The following is a 21296-nucleotide window of genomic DNA, read 5'->3' as shown; positions in this document are numbered from 1 at the left end:
CTTAGTTCTCAAATGTTTTGGTTCCTGACTGCGGTTTGTGAACCATTTTTGGAAGCTGAATGTCCGACGGGGCTTCTGCGGCTTCCTATTGGCTGCAGGAACTTCCTGCAGCCAATCAGAAGCCAGGCTTTGGTTTCCAAACATTTTGGAAGTCGAACGGACTTCCGGAACAGACTCCGTTTGACTTCCAAGGTACGACTGTACTGACTTGGGCATTGCTGAAAAAGAGGAAATGCATCACTGGAAAGAGGTCAAAAAGAGAGCCCAAATTTGCATAAAGTTTGCATTTGTGAATTAATATGTATGTACAGTGGAACTGTTGTCTTTGTCCATGGAGTTTTTGTCCATGGAGTTTTTGTCCAGTGAGAGATTTCACTTTCTTGGGTTCCATGATCACTGCAGATGGTGACAGCAGTCACGAAATTAGAAGACGCCTGCTTCTTGGGAGAAAAGCAATGACAAACCTAGACAGCATCTTAAAAAAGCAAAGACATCACCTTGCCGACAAAGGTACGTATAGTTAAAGCTATGGTTTTCCCAGTAGTAATGTACGGAAGTGAGAGCTGGACCATCAAGAAGGCTGATCGCCGAAGAATTGATGCTTTTGAATTATGGTACTGGAGGAGACTCCTGAGAGTCCCATGGACTGCAAGAAGATCAAACCTATCCATTCTCAAGGAAATTGGCCCTGAGTGCTCACTAGAAGGACAGATCCTGAAGTTGAGGCTCCAGTACTTTGGCCACCTCATGAGAAGAGAAGACTCCCTGGAAAAGACCCTGATGTTGGGAAAGATGGAGGGCACAAGGAGAAGGGGACGACAGAGGATGAGATGGTTGGACAGTGTTCTCGAAGCTACTAACATGAGTTTGGCCAAACTGCGGGAGGCAGTGAAGGATAGGCGTGCCTGGCGTGCTCTGGTCCATGGGGTCACGAAGAGTCGGACACGACTGAATGACTGAACAACAACAACAGTGGAACTGACGCAAGCTGAAGCGCTGCATCTGCGCTCTGCGCGATTCAGCGCTTCTGTGCATGCGCAAGCGGTGAAACCTGGAAGTAACCCATTCCGGTACTTCCGGGTTGCCGTGAGACACAACACGAAAACACGTAACCTCAAGCAGACCAACATGAGGTATGACTGTATAGAAATTTCAAAGGGGGGGAACTGCTATAATTTAAATAGAGGGGGAGACTGCGACCTGCTCTGTTGGCTGTCTGCTTAGGTACTTACTGTTGACAGGTCACTTCAAGCCCCTTCCTGTTCTCCCTTCTGATGGTTGAAATCCACCTAATAGAAAACTATCCTCTGCAAAGGAGTAGCACTCCTGGCAGCACAGGGGAAGGGACAGCTAATGTCCTACCAGGCAAGTAGCTCACCCTCCCCATAATTGAATAATCAGTTAGGAAATGGCGGTCTGAAGAATGAACTCCATCAAAATCAATAGACTAAATGAAAGAAAATAGGTTTTTAGGATAGGAGCATTAATGTGAAACAGATTGTTTCTCTTTCAGAAATTCAACACGCCTCTACCTTGCCCAAGAAAAGTGTGCTGATGATTGGGCAGTAATGGGCATAAAGGGTTGGATTTTTCCTCCAAGAGTGGCCACATCACTGCCTCCCTCTTAATTCTAATTACCGGTAGAAATTATACGGCCTTAAAACTGGGCTGGGCTAGACATAATATGCCAGAGGAAAAACCTTCTGAAATGAAACCGCAGTCACCATGCCTTGTCTCTTGCAAAGGAGTGCTAAAATATCTATCTGACTCCAAATGAACATAATTTATGGACATATTCAGCAGTTTCTCTCTGAGTAGCTGGGTATTTCAGCCAACTGAATGAAAAATTGGTATTGAATATCATTTATTACTTCATTGGCCTTTGCAAAGTAGTGATTTAGTCCTAAATTGGATGGCTGACTCTGCACAGCAGAATATTTCATTCTTCCGAATGCAGGAAGGGAGCTAAAATATTGCTCTCTCCCTCCTTCCCCCCCCCCACTTTCAGTCAGAGAGAGCATTACATTGAGGAATTGCCCCTGCTCCCTCCAGATGTTCCATGAATTCATGTTGGGGAAGGGGGAAAGTGAATTGCAGCCACCCACCCTCCGTGTGTCTGTTTCTTCATAGCCAACCTTTTCACTCATAAAAGGTGCCTTACAACTAGGGATGGGTGCTGAATATGACAGGGAGAGTTTTCTTGCTGTTCCCCATTTTCCCTGTCTTCAGTTCACTTCTCCACATTTCAACATCACTTTGTGAAAAAGTTTAAGACCTCGTGAGAATTCGTCATTTTAATGCAAATTGTGCACATTTCCCTACGCAATGTTGCCTAATATATTGTTACACGCCATGCCAGTTTCTTTAGGATATATGGTTTTAGTTACACATATATGCAACCTCTGCCTGGGAGGGGTTCCTTGCATTAACACCCCAAAAGATATTGCTTCCCCATTAGTGGCAGCTTTGGATCCAGCACAGAGCAAGCTCCAGTTTCCAGCTCTGCTCACTCCCCAAATTCAGGCTATTGTTCCCCTACCTAGCAGCTAGATGGCAGAGGGGAGCACACATTTGTACTATGGCACAGAGCAACTCATTTGGTTATGCTAATGATGGGGTTTAACTGGCCAACCAAAGCCATCACCTAGACAAAGGAATGGGTTTGGCAAGCTCGGCCTCAGACAGTTCTACACACCCACACCTACGGACCACTTAAACATAACCAAAAAAAAAAGAGAATGAAAAGAAAACCACGGACTGCATCCAATGCTGTGCAGCAGGGCCTCTCCTCTGCTCCAGAGAGTCATCCAACCCTCTGGAGAAGATTTTTGAGGGTGCCTGGAGGGCTGCAGGATATAAGAGAGGAGTGGGATGCCCCATGGTGCAAGCAAAACATCTGTCATCTCAACAGAACAGCAGCATTGGATACAACCCAGAGATTGGCATGGAATTTGCAAAAGCTATGGTGCTGTGGGTTAAACCACAGAGCCTAGGACTTGCCAGTTGGAAGGTTGGCAGTTCGAATCCCCACGACGGGGTGAGCTCCACTTGCTCGGTCCCAGCTCCTGCCCACCTAGCAGTTCGAAAGCACGTCAAAGTGCAAGTAGATAAATAAGTACCGCTCCGGCGGGAAGATAAACAGCGTTTCCATGCGCTGCTGTGGTTCGCCAGAAGCGGCTTAGTCATGCTGGCCACATGACCCGGAAGCTGTCTGCGGAGAAACGCCAGCTCCCTCAGCCTATAGAGTGAGGTGAGCATGCAACCCTTGAGTCGTCTGCGACTGGACTTAACTGTCAGGGGTACCTTTACCTTTACCTTTAATTTATAGACATTGGTGGAAATTTAGAAAGAATGACTATAATTTACATAGAAACACAATACCTCTCACCATCTTGGGGAAGACTGTGAGCAAGTGGCTTGAGCACCGGCTCAGTCTGAGGTCCAGCTGTGACGCCAAAACTCCTGCTCCTCCTGCTTAGGGACCTCTGTCTTTAAACCAGATTTGTTTTTTTGTTTTGTTTTGTTTTTTTAAATAGAATTGGACTAGACAGCTCCAAGCTACAGACAGAAGGTCCCTAAGACAGAGGTCCCTAAGCAGTCAGTTCTGTTGGTTCCCTCACTACAGGGAACCAGGCAGAGGGCCTTCTCGGTAGTGGCGCCCGCCCTGTGGAACGCCCTCCCATCACAGGTCAAGGAGATAAACAACTACCTGACATTCAGAAAATACCTGAAGGCAGCCCTTTTCAGGGAAGTTTTTAATGGGTGATATTTTTGTATCTGATTTTTGTTGGAAGCCGCCCAGAGTGGCTGGGGAAATCCAGCCAGATGGGCGGGGTACAAATAATAAATATTATTATTATTATTATTACTACACAAAGCAGTGCAAGGCCCCACACAAAGCAGCTCGGGGAGAGGTGTGTGAGAAGGATACCATGCACCCTTCGATTCCAGCCTCACCCTCAAGGGGCTAGGCTCAAAGGGCACGTGGCTGTTATGTCCTTCTCATGCCACCCTTCCCAAACCACTTTGTGAGGCTGGGGATTTGATCAGGAAGGGTGGCCTGAGCAGCGCATCCCCCAGGAAAATGTGCCCGGGGCAATCGCCCTGGCAGCTCCCCGAACACACACACTAGGGCCCTGCACAGCACCACCCGAACCAGAAGGGCGTCTCTACACAATTTAATGTGTGGTCAGAGGCGCCATTGATACCAACTTCCAGCATAATGATTTCTTTGCCTACCTTTCAGAAGGAAGGGTATATTAATCAGATTCCCAGACTCATTACATTTTCCCATAGGCATGCTAAAAGAATAACGGCAGAAATCCTTTCTGGTGCGGGTGAGGGGGGGGAATCATTTAGTATGCAATAGATTTCTGTGGGTTAGATTATATTAAGCGTCCTCTGTTTATCATCCAAACTGTCTTCTTAATATTGACACTCTGCAAGAGTTATGTCTGTGAAGCTATAAATTGCAGATATCCCAGCAAATTATGTATTGCTGAGCCATATAATTAATTGTCATTCTCAGGGCAGAAGACCACTCTGGCTATTTAAATCCAATTTCACATTAAGGCGAAGAGCGTTAATTGCTGCTCCATAACCCTTGGCAGGGAGTGAAGGGAAGAAGATGTATGTATTTTGGAAATCAGCCAGTGAGCTTGTGATCAATATAAATCTAATGGGCCTCTCTACAGCTCCGAGAAAATTAATTTTATGACTTTATGCAGCATTCCAGGATTCCCTCCAAATCTATAGCCATCTTATAATTTATTCTGGCAATGTCACCCAAGATAGAGAATTTCTTGCTAAAAGCTTTGGAAAGGACAAGGGGTGAAAAAAGAAATTATAGTTCAATGATACAAACTGTCTGGCTCCTGATCCATTATTTATTTTATTTTTATTAATAGTAAAAACCTATGAGCAAAATTCATAAAATAAGAGACACATTAAAATTATTGATAGAAGGGAGAGTTTAAAAATTATATATGTTTTTACAAAATATAAATGAACTCATCAGTTGAAATCTGCATTATAAAATAATATCACATATTAAAATACAAGTCAGCTTTACATATCTGGGCTGGCTTGTCTAAACAAAAAGAGTTTTAGGTAAAGGTAAAGGTAAAAGGACCCCTGATCATTAAGTCCAGTCACGGACGACTCTGGGGTTGCGGCGCTCATCTCGCTTTACTGGCCGAGGGAGCCGGCGTACAGCTTCCGGGTCATGTGGCCAGCATGACTAAACCGCTTCTGGCGAACCAGAGCAATGCATGGAAACGCCGTTTACCTTCCCGCCAGAGCGGTGCCTATTTATCTACTTGCACTTTGACGTGCTTTCAAACTGCTAGGTTGGCCAGAGCAGGGTCCGAGCAACAGGAGCTCACCCTGTTGTGGGGATTTGAACCGCCGACCTCCTGATCGGCAAGCCCTAGGCTCTGTGGTTTAACCCACAGTGCCATCCGCATCCCTAAAAGGGTTTTAGCAGCCACCAAAAACAGTACAGCAAAGGTGAATGCCTAAATTATTGATTCCTTATGAGTGCATTTAAAATATGTAAAGCTAAGCATGCAAACAGAACGTTGTTTAACTTCTTGATTTTTTAAAAATGCCATTTTAAAAAAAAGTTTTACTGTTTTTAGGGCTACAATCTTTACAGCAGAATCCTGCGCATATCTACTCTGAAGCAGGGGCACTTCCAACCATTTACAGCATATTTGCAGTGTCCCAGGCACTCTTTTTGGGAGGGGTGGGGGGCAGTGTTGGTGTTGGTGGAATCTGCACAGCATCATGTATGAGTTGTATGCCTCCAAAGCTTCCCCGCTTGTTGATGCAGATTTTCTCTTACCAGGAAAAGTCTGGTTAGTATTATTAAAGACTAGATTTACAAAAAAAAAAAAGTCCAAAGGTGTGGCTGCACAAAGTGGTACTATTCAATTTTTGGAGACTGTTTGTTTCTTACGGGTTATGTGACATTTCTCGGGGCTGTGGCCAAAGTAAAGAAGGAATCGTAAAGGTTGGCTTCACAGGGCTTTTCAAAAGGCGAGCCTTCTTGTGTTTATATCCTGCTTGCTGGCTTCCCATAGGGATCTGCTGGGTCACTTGCAGAGACAGGATGCTGAAGCAGGCAGACCCTTGGTCTCACCCAGCAGGGCTTTCCTTATGTTCTAAACAACAAAAAGATGCAAATAAAAAACGACTTAGTGCTAAGTAAATAATATTTTTCCCCCCACCGTGGCTGTGCAGTGTTTTGTTTTGTTTTAATGTTGTCATAGCAGGTGCTGATGGGTTCGTTGTCTGTGGATATCACTTACTCTTCATAAAAGATAGCCTGCCTGTGACAATTTTGCCTGAGAAATGACTGCAAGATCGAATCCCCGGAGTTCTGCCCGTCTGTCCAGTTACTATTTTGGACTCCGTTCTTGGATCAAATGACTGATGTGCAAATTGGATGTAAAAACAATTTATCCCCACCCCCCACCCCACCCCAGTCAAGCCACCCCTGTTAGACATGCAGCCTTGTGCAGATAGTTGTTTATTTTCACAATAGGGTTTCATCTTACTGTTTCCTTCTTCCCCTCCTCTCTCTCCCCCAAAGAAGCATGCTGAGTCTGGAAATAGAACTTGTCAGCTATGAAAATTTGATGCAGCTTTGACAAGCTGTCTCACTTCCTGAGTGCTTGGTAAAATAGGTTGGTGACTGGAAGAGCAAAGGATGTTTGAATGTGTGCGTCTCTTGGGAGTGAGTCAGGTAGCAGCATGTCAATTGAGACTGAAGAACGACCGCCTTCTCGAGATCCTAGTCCCATCTTCTAATCTAGCCCTCCCTAACCTTGGACCTTCCAGACATTCTGGATTAAAACTCCCACCATCCCTGATCACTAGCCATGTTGTCTGGAGCTGATGGGAATTGTAGTCCAAAATGTTTGAACACCAGGCTGAGGAAGATTGCTGTAACCACAAGCGCACAAACTTATACTGGTCCACTCAGTACAAACTTTGGTAAGAAGGTGAACATGGAGCACTTTGGGCCTTCCTTTTCTCCTAACACTAGAATGCATGGACATCTGATGAAGATGCATGTTGAAAAATTCAGGACAGATAAAATACTTCTTGATGCAACACACAGTGAAACGATGGAACTCGCTCCCAGGGGAGGCAATGATAGCCACCAACTTGGATGGCTTTAAAACAGAATTAGACAAATTCACGGAGGACAAGACTCCCATGGCTGCTAGCTATGGTGGTTATGTTCTACCTCCACTGTCAGAGGCAAAATGCTTCTGCATACTAGTTGCTGGAGTTACAGGTGGGCAAGGTGCTGTTCCACTCATGTCCTGACTTAACCGCCATAGAAAGCCCCTCCTCCTTGACCTCTTGACATAACAATCAAAGACCTATCTAGACCAGCATTCTTTTTTCTCACTGTGGCCAACTAACTGTTGGAGGGAAAGCCCAGACGCAAGACATGAAGATATGATGCCCTCTCCAGCTGTTGTTCCCCAGAAACTGATATTTAGAGGCCTCTGATCCTGGAGGTGACATATTGTCATTATGACTAATATCCATTGATAGCCTTATCTTCCGTGAATTGTGACTGTCACCACTTCTTATTGCGTCAAATGGCACGGTTTCACTATGGGCTGCATGAAGTAGTCTTTCTTCGGTTCCCAGCAAGTGGCTTCCAGAGGATTCTGGCTCTCCTCCTGTCTCTGGGGCTCTCGGACAAGATAGGAGTGCTCACACTGCCTGTTTTCACTTCTCCCCAGTGCTCTGAGCCAAGCTCTTTCCCAGAAATGTTACCTTTTAACCAGAGATACTTCTGGGGCTGGAGAAAGTGGAAGCAAATAGCACACTGGCTTCCAGCTCAGGTCTGAGGCAAATCAGGACCCTGGACAGCTCCCAACTGAGTTTGGCTCATCTGAAGCCTTAAAAAAGTCTGCAGTGGCTCCATCCCTATGAGAGAGCTGTTTGCCGTATTTAAAACACCTGTAGCCTATTCTGCAGGCTGCAAGGTTGTGGAGCAGAAGAGGTTGCAGTGGAATCAGATTCCAAAGACGAGGGAAGAGCCCCAATTTCAGGCCACAGCAATGCAAAAATGGTGGGTGCTGAGGGCTTTCCCTTGAGTGGGACTGACTGGTGCATCGTCTCAATCAGAGCCCACCTCAGGCCAACAGTAGAACTCTGAGGCACAGGCATGACAGATGCATATAAAGAAACGCAGGGCTAACTACACCAGAAGCATATTCTCTAGCTGCTGAGCCATGGCCCCTCCCCTATTCATCAAAACAAAAATCAATACTGCGGAGCAAACAAAAACTTTCAATGCATAAAATAATAATGGCAGCTTTTCTGAATTAAGAGCACTCTAATTCATGAATAAACATTATTTGGAAAGCCTTCTAGGTGGAAGTCTGCGTGCCTGTTTATCAACTCCAGTAATCATTCCAAAACCTCCATTATTATCTTGCCTTATTGACATTTGGCAAAGGACTGCAGCTTTATTCGACATCTTTTGTCATAATTAATAATCTGAAAAGTCACGGAAAAGCCCTGTGGATCTCCATGAACAAAGGCTACCTGGAGAATATGAGACATTTTTCTAAATGGGTCTGTTGCGTTTCAAGGGGGGGTCGCAGGTCAGAGTAAAGGAATGAAAGAGTCATTATAGCTGCTCCTGAATCCATTGGCAATATGCCTAGAGTCAAAGAAATTAGTGCATCTTTAACATGTCATCCCTCACTTGGCGATAATTCTTTGACAGCTCACTTGACTTTCTAGTTCAATAGGTGGACATTAATTAATGGTCTCATACATATTCATAATTGTTGGGTAAATGCAGGGACCCAGCTGTAGGAGGCTGATGACAATGGAGCAAATGAGTTTGTCTAAATATGCATTGAGCTGTGTGAGCATGATTGATGGCAAATGAAGAATGGAACACAACTTTATTAAATGATTAATCTGCAGTGAATGGTAAATTAGCATGAAGGCCATAAGATCCCTACTCCAACATTCATAGCAAGGAGCAGGGAAGGGCTGCTGCTAACTTGATAATGAAGCGAGGTCATAGAACACAATGCAAATGGAAGACATAGAAAAATATCAGTGGCTTGTCCTCTGGATACCTGGGAGACTGCCTCCTCCATCACAATTGTGTTAACTGAGAGCATCCTTAATCTTGTCTATATGAGCTTGTGGTGATCCCAGAAACAAGCCTTTTCACTGCTGGCATCAGTGTTACGGAATGTATTCCTTACTGAAACATGAGAGATGTCATCTGTATTGCTATTCTGCCAGCTTTTGAAAGCACACCTTGCTCTCTCAACTCGAGGCTCCTGTTTTAATTACTGCGTTGTGTTGATGTGAGTACATTATTGCATATTTTAATTATGGATATGCATGTTTTAATGCTCATGGAATTTGTTATACTTGCAAATGGCTCAAAAGCCTGTTTTTTGCAGTAAACAGAAACCGCTGACACCAAACCCTACATATATTAAGTAAAATAGAAACATCATCACCCCACCCCACCCATCTCCCCACCCCGCCCACCTCTTCCCCCCTTTTCTTCCTAATGTCTCAACAAACGAAACTGACTTGTAAAAATGTTACATAGAAAAAATATGAGAGAGACATTGCACACACCTTTGTAAATCAAGAAAATCTTTAATTAAAAAATACTTTTTTAAAAAAACACAGTATAGGCATTTGACAATCACCACCACCATCTCAATGGCTTCCAAAAGAAACTATATAGCTGTATTATTATGGAAGCCCCAATCCTGCAGAAATAGCATTAAAAGCAGTGCTTTTTTCTGGGGGTACGCAGGGGTACGCATACTCCTAAACATTTTGTGAATTTAAGTTTAGCTTCCTTGAGGGGCAGTATTTCAATATGAGTAGGATAATGAGAGCACCCCTAAAAATTTTTTTTTTTAGAAAAAAGCACTGATTATAAATATTAAAATGTAATGGAGAAGAGGAAATGGAGAAAAGCAACAGGAGGGGTGGTGTGCACTCTGGTTCTGATGTGGGGTGGCGAAGCAGTGCATAATGTTCAAAGAGATTAATAAAACATAAATGTTCCCAAGTGCTGGAGCATTTGTGCAGAAGGAGCCTTGCTTCACTTCTCCACAGAAAAGAACAACAACAACAAAATGTTGCAGGGGAGTTTTATGTCTACCTTACTCAGACATGTGTACTATTTTCAGTGGCACTTACTCCCAGGTAAACATGTATAAGATTGCAACCAAAACTTTCTTCTAATAAAGGGGAGGGGGGGACCTACCAAGGCCAACATTTTTTCTGGACTTCCAGACATAATAATTATTAGCTGGAGAGTGGTCTGACAAACAACAACAACAACAACAACAACAACAACAAATCAGAGACTTTTTTATTAGGAATTATAGGTGCTGATGTTCCAAGGGAGCAGAAAAGACTTTTTATGTATGCAATGACTGCCACACGGATGCTTCTAGCCCAGAGATGGAAAGAAGACCAAGTCCCTACCAGAGAAGAATGGCAAATTAAACTGCTGGACTATGCTGAAATGGCGAAACTGAACGGAAAGCTCAGGAACCAAGAAGACCAAAACTTCAACAAAGAACGGGGGGGGGGGGGTGTTGTAATTTATCTTGGAGACCACTGTGATCAAATGAAAACATTAGCAGGATTGCAATAACACTCGTAATGTAGCAAGTACTATGGAGACAATGGAGTTATATGAAATATAGATTATTGGGAAAGATGCAGCAGAAAAGGTTTAAATATAGGACCCATGGAGGGGAGGTGGGAAGTCCAGAGATTTGGAGGAATCTGTAAATGTGAATGTGAATGGATGTATTGTTATGAATATATACTTGTAAAACCAAATAAAAAATATTTCAAAAAAAATAATGGCAAGAAGGTTCATCTTACTCTAATGCTATCCTTTGTATCGGAACTGTCTAAAACAAGAGAAAATTTTATACAGTTTGAATGCTTGAGTGACAGATTATTTAGCAGATTGCCTTTCTGAAGCCTGGTTCTCCCCCATCTCTTCCAGTGAATCATCTACTCTGCACCATCCCTCACTTATCTCTGTATCTGTAACTCTCAGGAGAAGCAGGGGGCGGGGGTGGTGGAGGGGGGGATTCTTTCCTCCTTTAATTGCACAGCACTCCTGGCACCATCCCACCTCAAAGGCAAAGTTCCATTGGAGGCAACTGCTTCCATTCTAGCCTAAAACCTGCCATTGATAGAGGGACTTGTTGTTTTTTCTTCCTCAGGACATCGGCCAGCTGCTTCGCAGCAGAACTAGCAGCATACAAAGGAACAAGTTGTAAATGTTGAAGAGGCTCCTCGCCCCACAAGATAGTTTCCTGCAGAAATGCCATCTGTAGTTGTTTTCTAATCCAAAAGCTCTTTCTTGTTCATTGTCTGCATCCACCCAATAAAATAAAGAGGGAAGGGGAGGGGGGGTTGCTATTACAACCGAGTTTCCACAGACCACTTAAATTTGCCTAAAAAGAGGAATGGCATCGCCTGAAGAGAGGAGGGTCAGGATTTGCACGTGCCGATTTATACGTATAGATGCAAACAGAGGAATCATCACTACTATATACCATAAATAGAAATACAAGTCCCATGTAGCTTCTGAGAGTAACCATTATAACGGCTTAGGGAGCTGGGTATGTTTAGCCTGGAGAAGAGAAGGTTAAAGGGTGATATGATAGCCATGTTCAAATATATAAAAGGATGTCATATAGAGAAAGGAGAAAGGTTGTTTTCTGCTGCTCCAGAGAAGCGGACACGGGGCAATGGATTCAAACTACAAGAAAGAAGATTCCACCTAAACATTCGGAAGAACTTCCTGACAGTGAGAGCTCTTCGGCAGTGGAATTTGCTGCCAAGGAGTGTGGTGGAGTCTCCTTCCTTGGAGGTCTTTAAGCAGAGGCTTGACAGCCATCTGTCAGGAATGCTTTGATGGTGTTTCCTGCTTGGCAGGGGGTTGGACTGGATGGCCCTTGTGGTCTCTTCCAACTCTATGATTCTATAATAGGAAGGACCAAACTCCAAACATAAACATGAATGACAAATGGAGCTCAGTACGGTAGTTGTTTTTTATAAAGACCCCTATGTCACAGAGTTAAACCCCCAGTTTAAAAGGTTAGCGCGCGTACACACACACACACACACACACACACACACACACACACCAGAGTTCATTATCAAGACAGCGTTGGCCACACTACATGGCTGGTGTTAGAAGTAGAGGAGAGCAACTCCCTCACCCTGAGGCACCTCAATTAAAGGCAAAGTTGGAATCCATTTCCTTTCGCACTTTGACAAGCACCTAGCATTTTTGCTTTGATGCAGCAATTGAAAGCCTAGCATTTAAAGGAGAGTGACTCAGATTTATATATATATATATTGTTACACACCACCCCAGTCTCTGAGAGGTGTGAGAATCTAGGGGTTCCAGGCACTTACCCAGGGTTCCTGTTTCTTCTTGGAAATAAGGCACAGTGGAGAATGTGGTGTCTTTAGGATATATGGTTTATTTGCACATATATACAACCTGAGCCTGCCATGGAGGGGTTTGAGGCATGAACACTTCGAGAGGATCCTGTTTCTCCCCTTGCTGCAGCCTTGGATTCAAAAAGAGATCAAACATGGCTCTGATCCTCCTCTTTAGCTTGCTGCATTTTAACAGACTGCTGGTTTTTCCCTCTAGCTTGCTGACACAACTGTTTTTCCTCCACCCCACATCATCTCCGACTGCAATCCCAAATACAACCCCTCTCCTTCCAACTCAAAAAAACTGCTACTGCAAAGGCTTTTGTCTTTCTAATGAATTATGAGTTGAGGAAAGGGCGTCTCCCACTTGCTCTCTGGCACAGAGCAATTCCCTTTGTGCCCCTAACGACTCATCTTTAGAGGGTCATTACCAGGCTAGCTCCTGGTTTGTATTTTAACATGCTAAATCCAGTGTGTGGCACCCAGGGATTAGATGGGGGTGGGGGTTCCAGGCACCCACAAACTGATAACAACATACTATGTGGAATTTTTGCAATGTGATGCTTACAAAGATCCATGTTTTTAGATCTCTACAGTTTTCTGATAGATAGATAGATAGATAGATAGATAGATAGATAGATAGATGATACACAACTAGGTTTTAGTCAGAGGAGACCCACTGAAATTAATAAACAAGATTAAGTTAGCTCCATTCATTTCAATGAGTTTACTCTGAGTAAAACTTAGCTGAATATCACTCATATTTTTAAATATATATTTCTGTTGTGCACCGCTTGAAAAACATTGGCGGAGAAGTGGTTTACAAAGCATTAAATAGATAAACAAATAAAGTTGACCCTGCAACACATAGGAACTTCTCCAAGTTGTGATAAGAACTAGGCCCCTCCCCCCCCACCAACCTAGGGAAATAGTGGGCCCAAAATTTTACTCAACCAAGCAATAGACTGGAGCCTCCCAAACTGATGAAACATCATTCCCAGTTTACAGATTTGAAGGGTGCAAGATACTTTAATCACTTCCTCAAGTTGGTCAATGTCAAGGCCAAGTAATGTCCACTTTGCCTTTACTCTCCCAGGATGGTTGATTTCAAGAATGTGAAGACTAGGTAAATACTGAAGAGCAGGCTTGGAAACTTGGTAAGGATTGCCACTGCCTAAGATGTAGATCTGAGGTTCAGAGAGTTTGCCAAACTTCGCAGATTCAACAACCACTCCTTGGATTTACTTTCCAGATTTTGCTGTAAGAGCAAACCAGAAGCGTTAGATTGGGGTTTAATTCAAGGGCAGCAACACATTCCTGAAGATGCAGTGAGGTCACAATCAGCAAAACTTCTCAGATTTTCAGCCTTTTGAGACGACTTAAGCTATCTCATCTGCATTATAGTGCCAAGAGCAGGCTGGCTTTGTCATGTCTCACCTTAGGCGGCAGCAGCCGAGCTGGTGGGGTGGCAGAGCCATGGAGACACCCTCCCAATACCAATCTTGCTATAGCTCACCTGGATTGTGCTGGGGTGGGATCTGTTAGGAGACCCCTATTTCCCTCACAGTTACAATCAACAGAGTGAATTACAAATCGGTCCATCTTCACAGGGAACTCTGGGAAATGTAGCTCTGTTAGGGGGCTCCTAATGACTCTTGGGATCCTTAATAAACTACAGCTCCCAGGATTCTTTGGGGGAAGCCATGATGACTGTTTAAAGTGGTATCAGAGTGCTTTAAATGTATGGTGTGGCCAGAGAGAGATTGTTGCCTTCCCTCTTCCTACTACTACTACTAAAATTAGTAACAAATGTCTTGACCCAGATGCCATGGGGCTCCTGGCAGTACGGGCTGGCTTCGCCCTCCCCAGGCTGGATACCTGGAGGTCTCTGCCTACCTCAGCCAATTGCCCAATCCCGCCTGGGGAGGTGTTGCCAGGGGATCGGCCAGGTAAGGGGAGGGACCACACTGCCCACACAACAGAGGGTGGATCTTACCTGGGAATTGTCAGTTGGCTGCAGAGCTTTTCCCACCCTGCCCTCCCACAGTTAAGCCTTCTTTTGCAGGTTAACCTCTTCTCCACAGGTACATGGGCGCTGCTATGTCATGGTCGCTGTTGAAGGGCTGGAAATGAGTTTTCTTGCATTGGCAGGTTTTGGCTTCCCCATAGAAAAACATCACAAATTTGGTGGTTTCAGGCCTTGGGCGGAAACCTTTATCTTCCCTAAATGGGGGTGTGTGTGATCCCAGGGTTCCCCATTAAAGGGGTCTTGAGGGGAAGCATTGGCCATACGTCGAGAGGCTGTCATTGCTCTCCTCTGCTTGAACATAGGTTCTCCAGAGCCAGCCCAATCCCCACACATTCTGGATAACCCTGAAGTCTCCCAGATCCCCAGCTAGGGACTAGGAAGGATAAACGCCCAATGCCTGAGCCAAGGTCTCCCTACATCTGAAACTTAATAAAGTTGTGGCCAATTCTAATCCCATAGCACGTTATCTTGAGTCATTATTCCACTCGGGAGTTGCCTGGGGTTGGGGGGACTCCGCCTGTCCGCATAAATGGGAAGCTCCCCAAGCAGTTGAACAAAGTATGATGTTTTGGTGCAGTCTAAACAAATTTTTTTTGGGGGGGGGGGATAGGGGACATTTGTACAAAAAGTTGGAAATGGACAAGAAAGTCAATGTGGTGTTATGGTTAAAGTGTCAGACAAGGACATGGCAGACCAGGGTTCAAATCCTCACTCAGCCATGAAGCTCACTGGGTGACCTTGGGCCAGTTGCTTCCTCTTGGCCCTACCTCACAGCGTTGTTGTGGGGAGTAATCGAGATGGGAGAGAACCAGATATGCCATCCTGAGCTCCTTGGAGAGAAAGGTGCAATATAAACGCAATAGAGAAATTCAATGAATGAATGAATGAATGAATGAATGAGGGGGGTTGATAGCAAGGAAAAGCATAACCCCTCAACCTGTCTCAGAAAGGTAACCAAGAAACGGATAGGCTTACTGTTTGCTGCTTTGGCTTGTGGCCTTGGCTTGGCTAGAGCAAGTAGCCTCTCTGAGGCTACGGCATTCTTTGCTGCCTGAGTCACCTGAAGACAAGAGAGAAGGATATTGTATTCCAAGGATGCTCTATATCTTTGCACCAGGACTGCACACAAGCAAAGAGAGGGTGGCAGGTGGCATGAAGGAGCAGCCAATCAAATTCCCCTTGCAGCAGCTTTCCAAAAATTATGCCCAACTAGGTTCAATGTTTGTTGGCATCCGTTTCTCTTAAGAGACAATGGAGTGTGCCTCTGGGGGTGAAGTCAAACTGTTGCATTAGCAGCACCCGAATGACCTCCCTGGGACGCAAGCCTGGGCAGTGTGTATGGAGGTCCTGAGCTGCCCAGATGACAAGACCTGCCCCCTCTCGGCCTCGCTGATGTGGTCCAAAGTAATGCGTTTGGCACCAGCTTGGCTGCAGGAGTTGCTGGAAGGAGGCATACAAGATGTCATCCAACCATCTTAGGGACTCTACTGTGGATTTGTGTAGGGTTGTGTAGGCGCATCCACACACCTCTTTTCCCCACTCTGACTGGCAGCGGCTCGGGCTGTCCTCTTTTTTGCTCTTCAAGATATGGCAACCCTAATACCAGTACTACAGAGAATGATTGCTAAACCCATTGAACAATCTGCTCTGAAGATATGCTCTGTCACAGGGATACAGAACCGATGTCACTCAAATCTGGTTAGAACACAACTCCCATCAGCTTCAGCCTCCATGGCCAATGGCCAGGGATGATGGGAGTTGTAGTCTGGTACCTTCTGGAGGGCGACAAGAACCCCATCCCTGTCATAATATTAGGATTCAAGAATGAAGAAGAGGCTGGAGGAGGGAGAGCAGGATCATGATGGGGAGAGACAATGTAATAATATTCATGCAGCAAAGAGGACACAAGCAAGAAACAGGGGAGGCAGAGGTGGTGTGGTGGACCAATTGAACGAATGGACGGGAAGGAAGTGGCATGACAAGATGAGGGTAGCTTGGCAGGTGGCAGGGAGCTGAGAGTGGAAGGAAGGTCAACAGAAGAGGGGCACAAGTTGGAGCATATAGAGGGGAACCCAAAAGCCAATGATCAGAAGCAAAGATTTGATGATTTCTGCATGTAAAAATGTTTCTGCTCATTGCTCCGTGGATTTCTACTGCATATGTAGCCAACCTGTGGCACAGGAAGGGGACTCATCATGGCGACATCGCCTCGTCTCTCTCCCTGATGGCAGCAGCTGATGTTGTGGAGTGGAGGCACTTGACCATGCTAGGTGTGGGGCAGGTGGGTGTGGTTTTTGAGGAACAGCTTCATGGGCCAAATCTGGTTCACGGTTTGCAGATTCCCAACCCCTGCTATAGAGAGGGAAGGGAAGCTTTATTTGAATGTTACAGTAGCAGGGTATGAGGCTGCCACAAATGTCTGTAAGCAGCGAGCCAACATGGGGCAGCTACATCATCGTGTGGAACCTCAACCGCAGGGAAGCATTAGGGGCAATCACGCCAGATGGGCCGAAAATGAGGCAGGCTAGTGAAGGACTTACATACCACAGAATAAGGGGAACGATGGAATTCCCAGCCAGCTGGGCAAGGCCGAGGCTGTGCCAGCTCCTTCAACCTGGGTGATGCCTGTGCCCTCAGAGCTGCCTCTGTCACGAACCATTCAGCGGGGGATCTGGGTTTGCCAACAAAAGGAAAACGGCAGCAACGCATGAGACAATATTTTATTTTTTAAAAAAATCTCTCAGACATCTAAAAAAATTGATGTCAGGAAATGTAAGGCATATTAAAGGAAATAGTTCATACACAGGCTGTGGAACAGTTTGCCACATGGTTTTGCAATGCCTGCAAAATAAATGCTCTCTCCCCCCCCCACCTTTTAAAAGAACTAGATCAGTGGTGCAGAATCTCCCCAACCTACAGCACAGATAAGGCCCACATCAAGATTTGATCTCTCTGGGTCTCCTCCGACACACACCAGCTATTTAGCAGGAGGTGGCTGAGGAGGAAATCATGTAGTTGCGGCCCCTATCTCTGCAAGAAGACCAAAGTCTAGGAGGAAATGTCTCAAGAGACTTGTGTTCCTTGACGATACTCAAACAGTGTCACTGCATTTTGCAGTTGCCTGCCTGCATTTTTTCAGGATGCAATTGCATTTTGAGGCTGGGGGCTTTGAATAGCTGTAAGGCAGATCCTGCGCTTCAGTTGTGTACAGATGTTGCTTACATGTTATTTGCTTTCTTTGGCTGCGATTACTGAATTCTTGTTGGCTTTTGTACAGTTGGTACAGATAAAGGACAAGCAACATTGTTTAGTTGTTGCATCTTAGGGCCCAGCTCCAGACCCTCCAAGTGTAGGGTTGCAATACTCCCAAGAGTGAAAATCTGGACAAAGTTGTTGACAGAAGCTGTCCTGGTTTCTGATTTGATCCCAGAATGTCCTGTTTTCCTTAGGATGTCCCTATTTCCATTGGAGACATGTTGAAGGGGATGGTAGGATGTTCCTATTTTCATTGGAGAAATATTAGAGGGGATGGAGCTATCCAACTCCTGAAGGCAATCCTGTACAGCAGGGGTGGCCAACTCCCAAGTTGACCAGGTTCAGGTCAAAGTTGTTGAGCTTTTTTAAGGAAGGATGAAGGCCCATTTTTTGGGGGGGGGGGTTGGGTCAAAGTTGTTGAGTTTTGTCAGGGAGGAGGTAAAATGTTGAACTTTTTTAAGGGGAGCCACAGTTGTTTATACAGCTTCTTTGGGGGGGGGAGCCAATGATCTACTAGTGATCTACAGCAGACGTCCAATGATCTACCGGTAGATCATGATATACCTGTTGGACATGCCTGCTATACAGCATAGGGAAGGTTTTTTAAAATGTTTGAAGTTCTATTACATTTTTATATAAGTTGGAAGCTGCCCAGAGTGGCTGGGGCAACCCAGTAAGATGTGTGGGGTAAAATGATCATTATGGAATGGGACGTCCCTATTTTCACAGGAGAAGTGCTGGAGGGTATGCATCCAGTCCGAAGCAGCCTTGAAATGATTATTTGCATCTACAGTACTGCACATGCATTTTATAATACAGGTAAGGTAACAGGTAATAGCAGCCTCAGGAAGGGCTGATAATTGTAAGATCACAGCAGGCAAGGAGGGAGGAGGGATCAACGGTATTCTCCTCTGATGCGGTCCTGACCAAAATCAATTTTCATCAGAGAAATGTTGGAGGGTATGCAGCTCCCATCACTGCTCTAGCCTCCCCCAGCTCCTGCACAAGAACCCTGGACTGTAAAGCACACATTCTAGGTGTGGATTTGGATACTGTCAGCCAGTGTGGTGTAATGGTTAAGAGTGGTAGACTCGTAATCTGGGGAACCGGGTTCGTGTCTCCACTGCTCCACATGCAGCTGCTGGGTGACCTTGGGCTAGTCACACTTCTTTGAAGTCTCTCAGCCCCACTCACCTCACAGAGTGTTTGTTGTGGGGGAGGAAGGGAAAGGAGAATGTTAGCCACTTTGAGACTCCTTCGGGTAGTGATAAAGCGGGATATCAAATCCAAACTCCTCTTCTTCTTCTTCTATGGCCCTACAATGGTGAGATCACAGTACTGCACAATCGCCAGACTTATTGCCCTGCCAGGCTTTGATTCTCCTGAGCTTTTGAGGTGCATTTTTCCTCCTGCTGTATTATGCTGCTTTTTTATAATTTTGTGGTTTATAGTTAGTATTGCACTTACATTTTAATTCCTTCATTCCTTTTGGTAAACCACCCTGGAGAAATCGTTGAATGGTGGCATAAAAAAACATAAAGATTTAAAGGACAGCGAATCTTGCTCTGAAACTGTGTTGCAACATAATAAAATTGGTTGTCCAGATTTAGCATGCCGTTCCCTTTCTCATATATGTGCACACTGAGTTAATTCGGTCATTGTAAACAAATCCCTCAATCCAGGGTGGGTTTTTATTTGTCTGAAGTCTCGTCACTTTATTCCTCACCTGTCTGCTTTAAAACGTGGATTTACTGTTTTGCATTTAGCCAGCTCTTCCAACCTAGGAGTTAAGACTGAAGAGAAGTATTTAAATATATTTACATGTATTTATGTTAGTGGACCTTTTATATATGAAGATTTATTAAGACTTTTCACAATACAATAAAACAACAAAGTAATCTAAACAAAAAACGAGAGAGAGAGAGAGAGAGATAGGAATCCTATCTCACCAGTATATCCTAATTTTTATCCCATACAGAGAAGGATGCACCCTCCCATCTCTCGCCTTGGAGCATCTCTTTCCTCCCCCTGCCTCTCATCCTGGGGGACCCTCCCTTCCCTGCCTCTCACACAGAGGCGTAGCAAGCCGCTCGGGCACCTGGAGCAGCAAACACGATGAGCACGTAGGGGCGAGGCATTGCTACGTAGCACACATGCGCAGCGACGCTATGTACGATGCATGCGTTGTTATGTAGCAACGCTGCACGTGTGCGCTACGTAGCGGGTTGCTGGCGGTGGAGCCGGCAAACCACGAGCAAGCCACGGAGCAAGGCTTTTTACTGGGCTGCTTAGGAGGTGTCGTTGCCCCACCGCCCGGTAAAAAGCCTCACTCCGTGGCTTGCTTGCTCACCTGCTCAGCGCTTTGCTTCCTGCCTGCTCAGGCTGCGAGCAGAGGGGAGGGGTGGGAGGGGACGCTTCTCTTGGGCCGCTGATGCCCCTCCCTGGCCCACCCCTCACCTCCACCTGCAGCCCGAGTGGGAAGGAAGCAAAGCGCCGAGCAGGTGAGCGAGCAAGCTACCGAGCGATGCCTTTTCCTGGGTGGTGGGGCAATGGCGCCCCCTGCCTCCCAAGCCTACAGCGAGCCTGGGGAAAGGGGGAGAGTTTGCCGTTTTGCTGGCAGCCCAGACTGGCCGCCATGGCCATCGTTCACTGTAGGCTTGGGAGTCGTGGGGGGGGGCGCCGAGTGTCACCCCCCAGGGTGGCACATGGGGCGACCCACCCCCAACGCACCCCCTTGCTCCGCCCCTGCTCTCACACAGGGTCTTTCACCCACTGTCCAACATCTTCATCTGCCTGCAATTTTACCAAAACACAGTAAGAGAGAATATTAAAGGCAGAGAGAATATTACAGGAAATATCTTGGCGCTTTGTCATTCCCAGGGCCTGGGGCAACGTCACCATCTCTCTTCATTGGACAACGTACCCCTTCTCCTTCAAGAGTCTGGGCTTGCTCATATTTGTCCTGTGCCTAGAATACCTGGGTCCAAGCGGTTTCCCACTTGACATATGCTTTTGAGGCATGGGTCTGAGTGGTTTTCCCCTGGCCCGGCTGCTTTCCCAGAGAAAACCCATCCTTTAGTGACATATAGGAGCAAACATCAATCTGGAGAAAACCGAAATTGCTGTTTGGTCCAATTGAGTACTAAAGAGTGGTTTTCCCTGGGAGAAAGCAGCAAGACACAAGGAAGTGTGGATAAATAAAAGGTAAAGGGACCCCTGGCCGTTAGGTTCAGTCGTGTCCAACTCTGGGTTTGCGGGGCTCATCTTGCATTACTGGCCGAGGGAGCCAGCGTACAGCTTCCGGGTCATGTGGCCAGCATGACTAAGCCGCTTCTGGCGAACCAGAGCAGCGGTACCTATTTATCTACTTGCACTTTTGACGTGCTTTTAAACTGCTAGGTGGCCAGGAACTGGGACCAAGCAATAGGAGCTCACCCCATCGCGGGGATTCGAACCACCGACCTTCTGATCGGCAAGCCCTAGGCTCAGTGGTTTAACCCACAGTGCCCAT

General features: G+C 45.7%; 1 protein-coding gene across 1 annotated transcript; it reads right to left on the bottom strand.

Annotated features, from left to right (window-relative positions):
• Window positions 1–13438: 13438 nt before the first annotated feature.
• LOC117045078 (testicular haploid expressed gene protein-like) lies at window positions 13439–20428 on the bottom strand. Its single transcript, XM_033145860.1, has 5 exons — window positions 20362–20428; window positions 19512–19578; window positions 17075–17201; window positions 15506–15590; window positions 13439–13759 (listed from the first exon to the last, which is right to left on the bottom strand). The coding sequence occupies exons 1-5, from the start codon at window positions 20426–20428 to the stop codon at window positions 13743–13745; spliced, it is 363 nt and encodes a 120-aa protein (XP_033001751.1). The 3' UTR covers window positions 13439–13742.
• Window positions 20429–21296: the final 868 nt, after the last annotated feature.

Source organism: Lacerta agilis, chromosome 4 (genome assembly GCF_009819535.1).
Source record: "Lacerta agilis isolate rLacAgi1 chromosome 4, rLacAgi1.pri, whole genome shotgun sequence".
In the NCBI taxonomy this organism is placed as follows: Eukaryota; Metazoa; Chordata; class Lepidosauria; order Squamata; family Lacertidae; genus Lacerta; species Lacerta agilis.
This window is presented reverse-complemented; position numbering and strand designations above follow the sequence as displayed.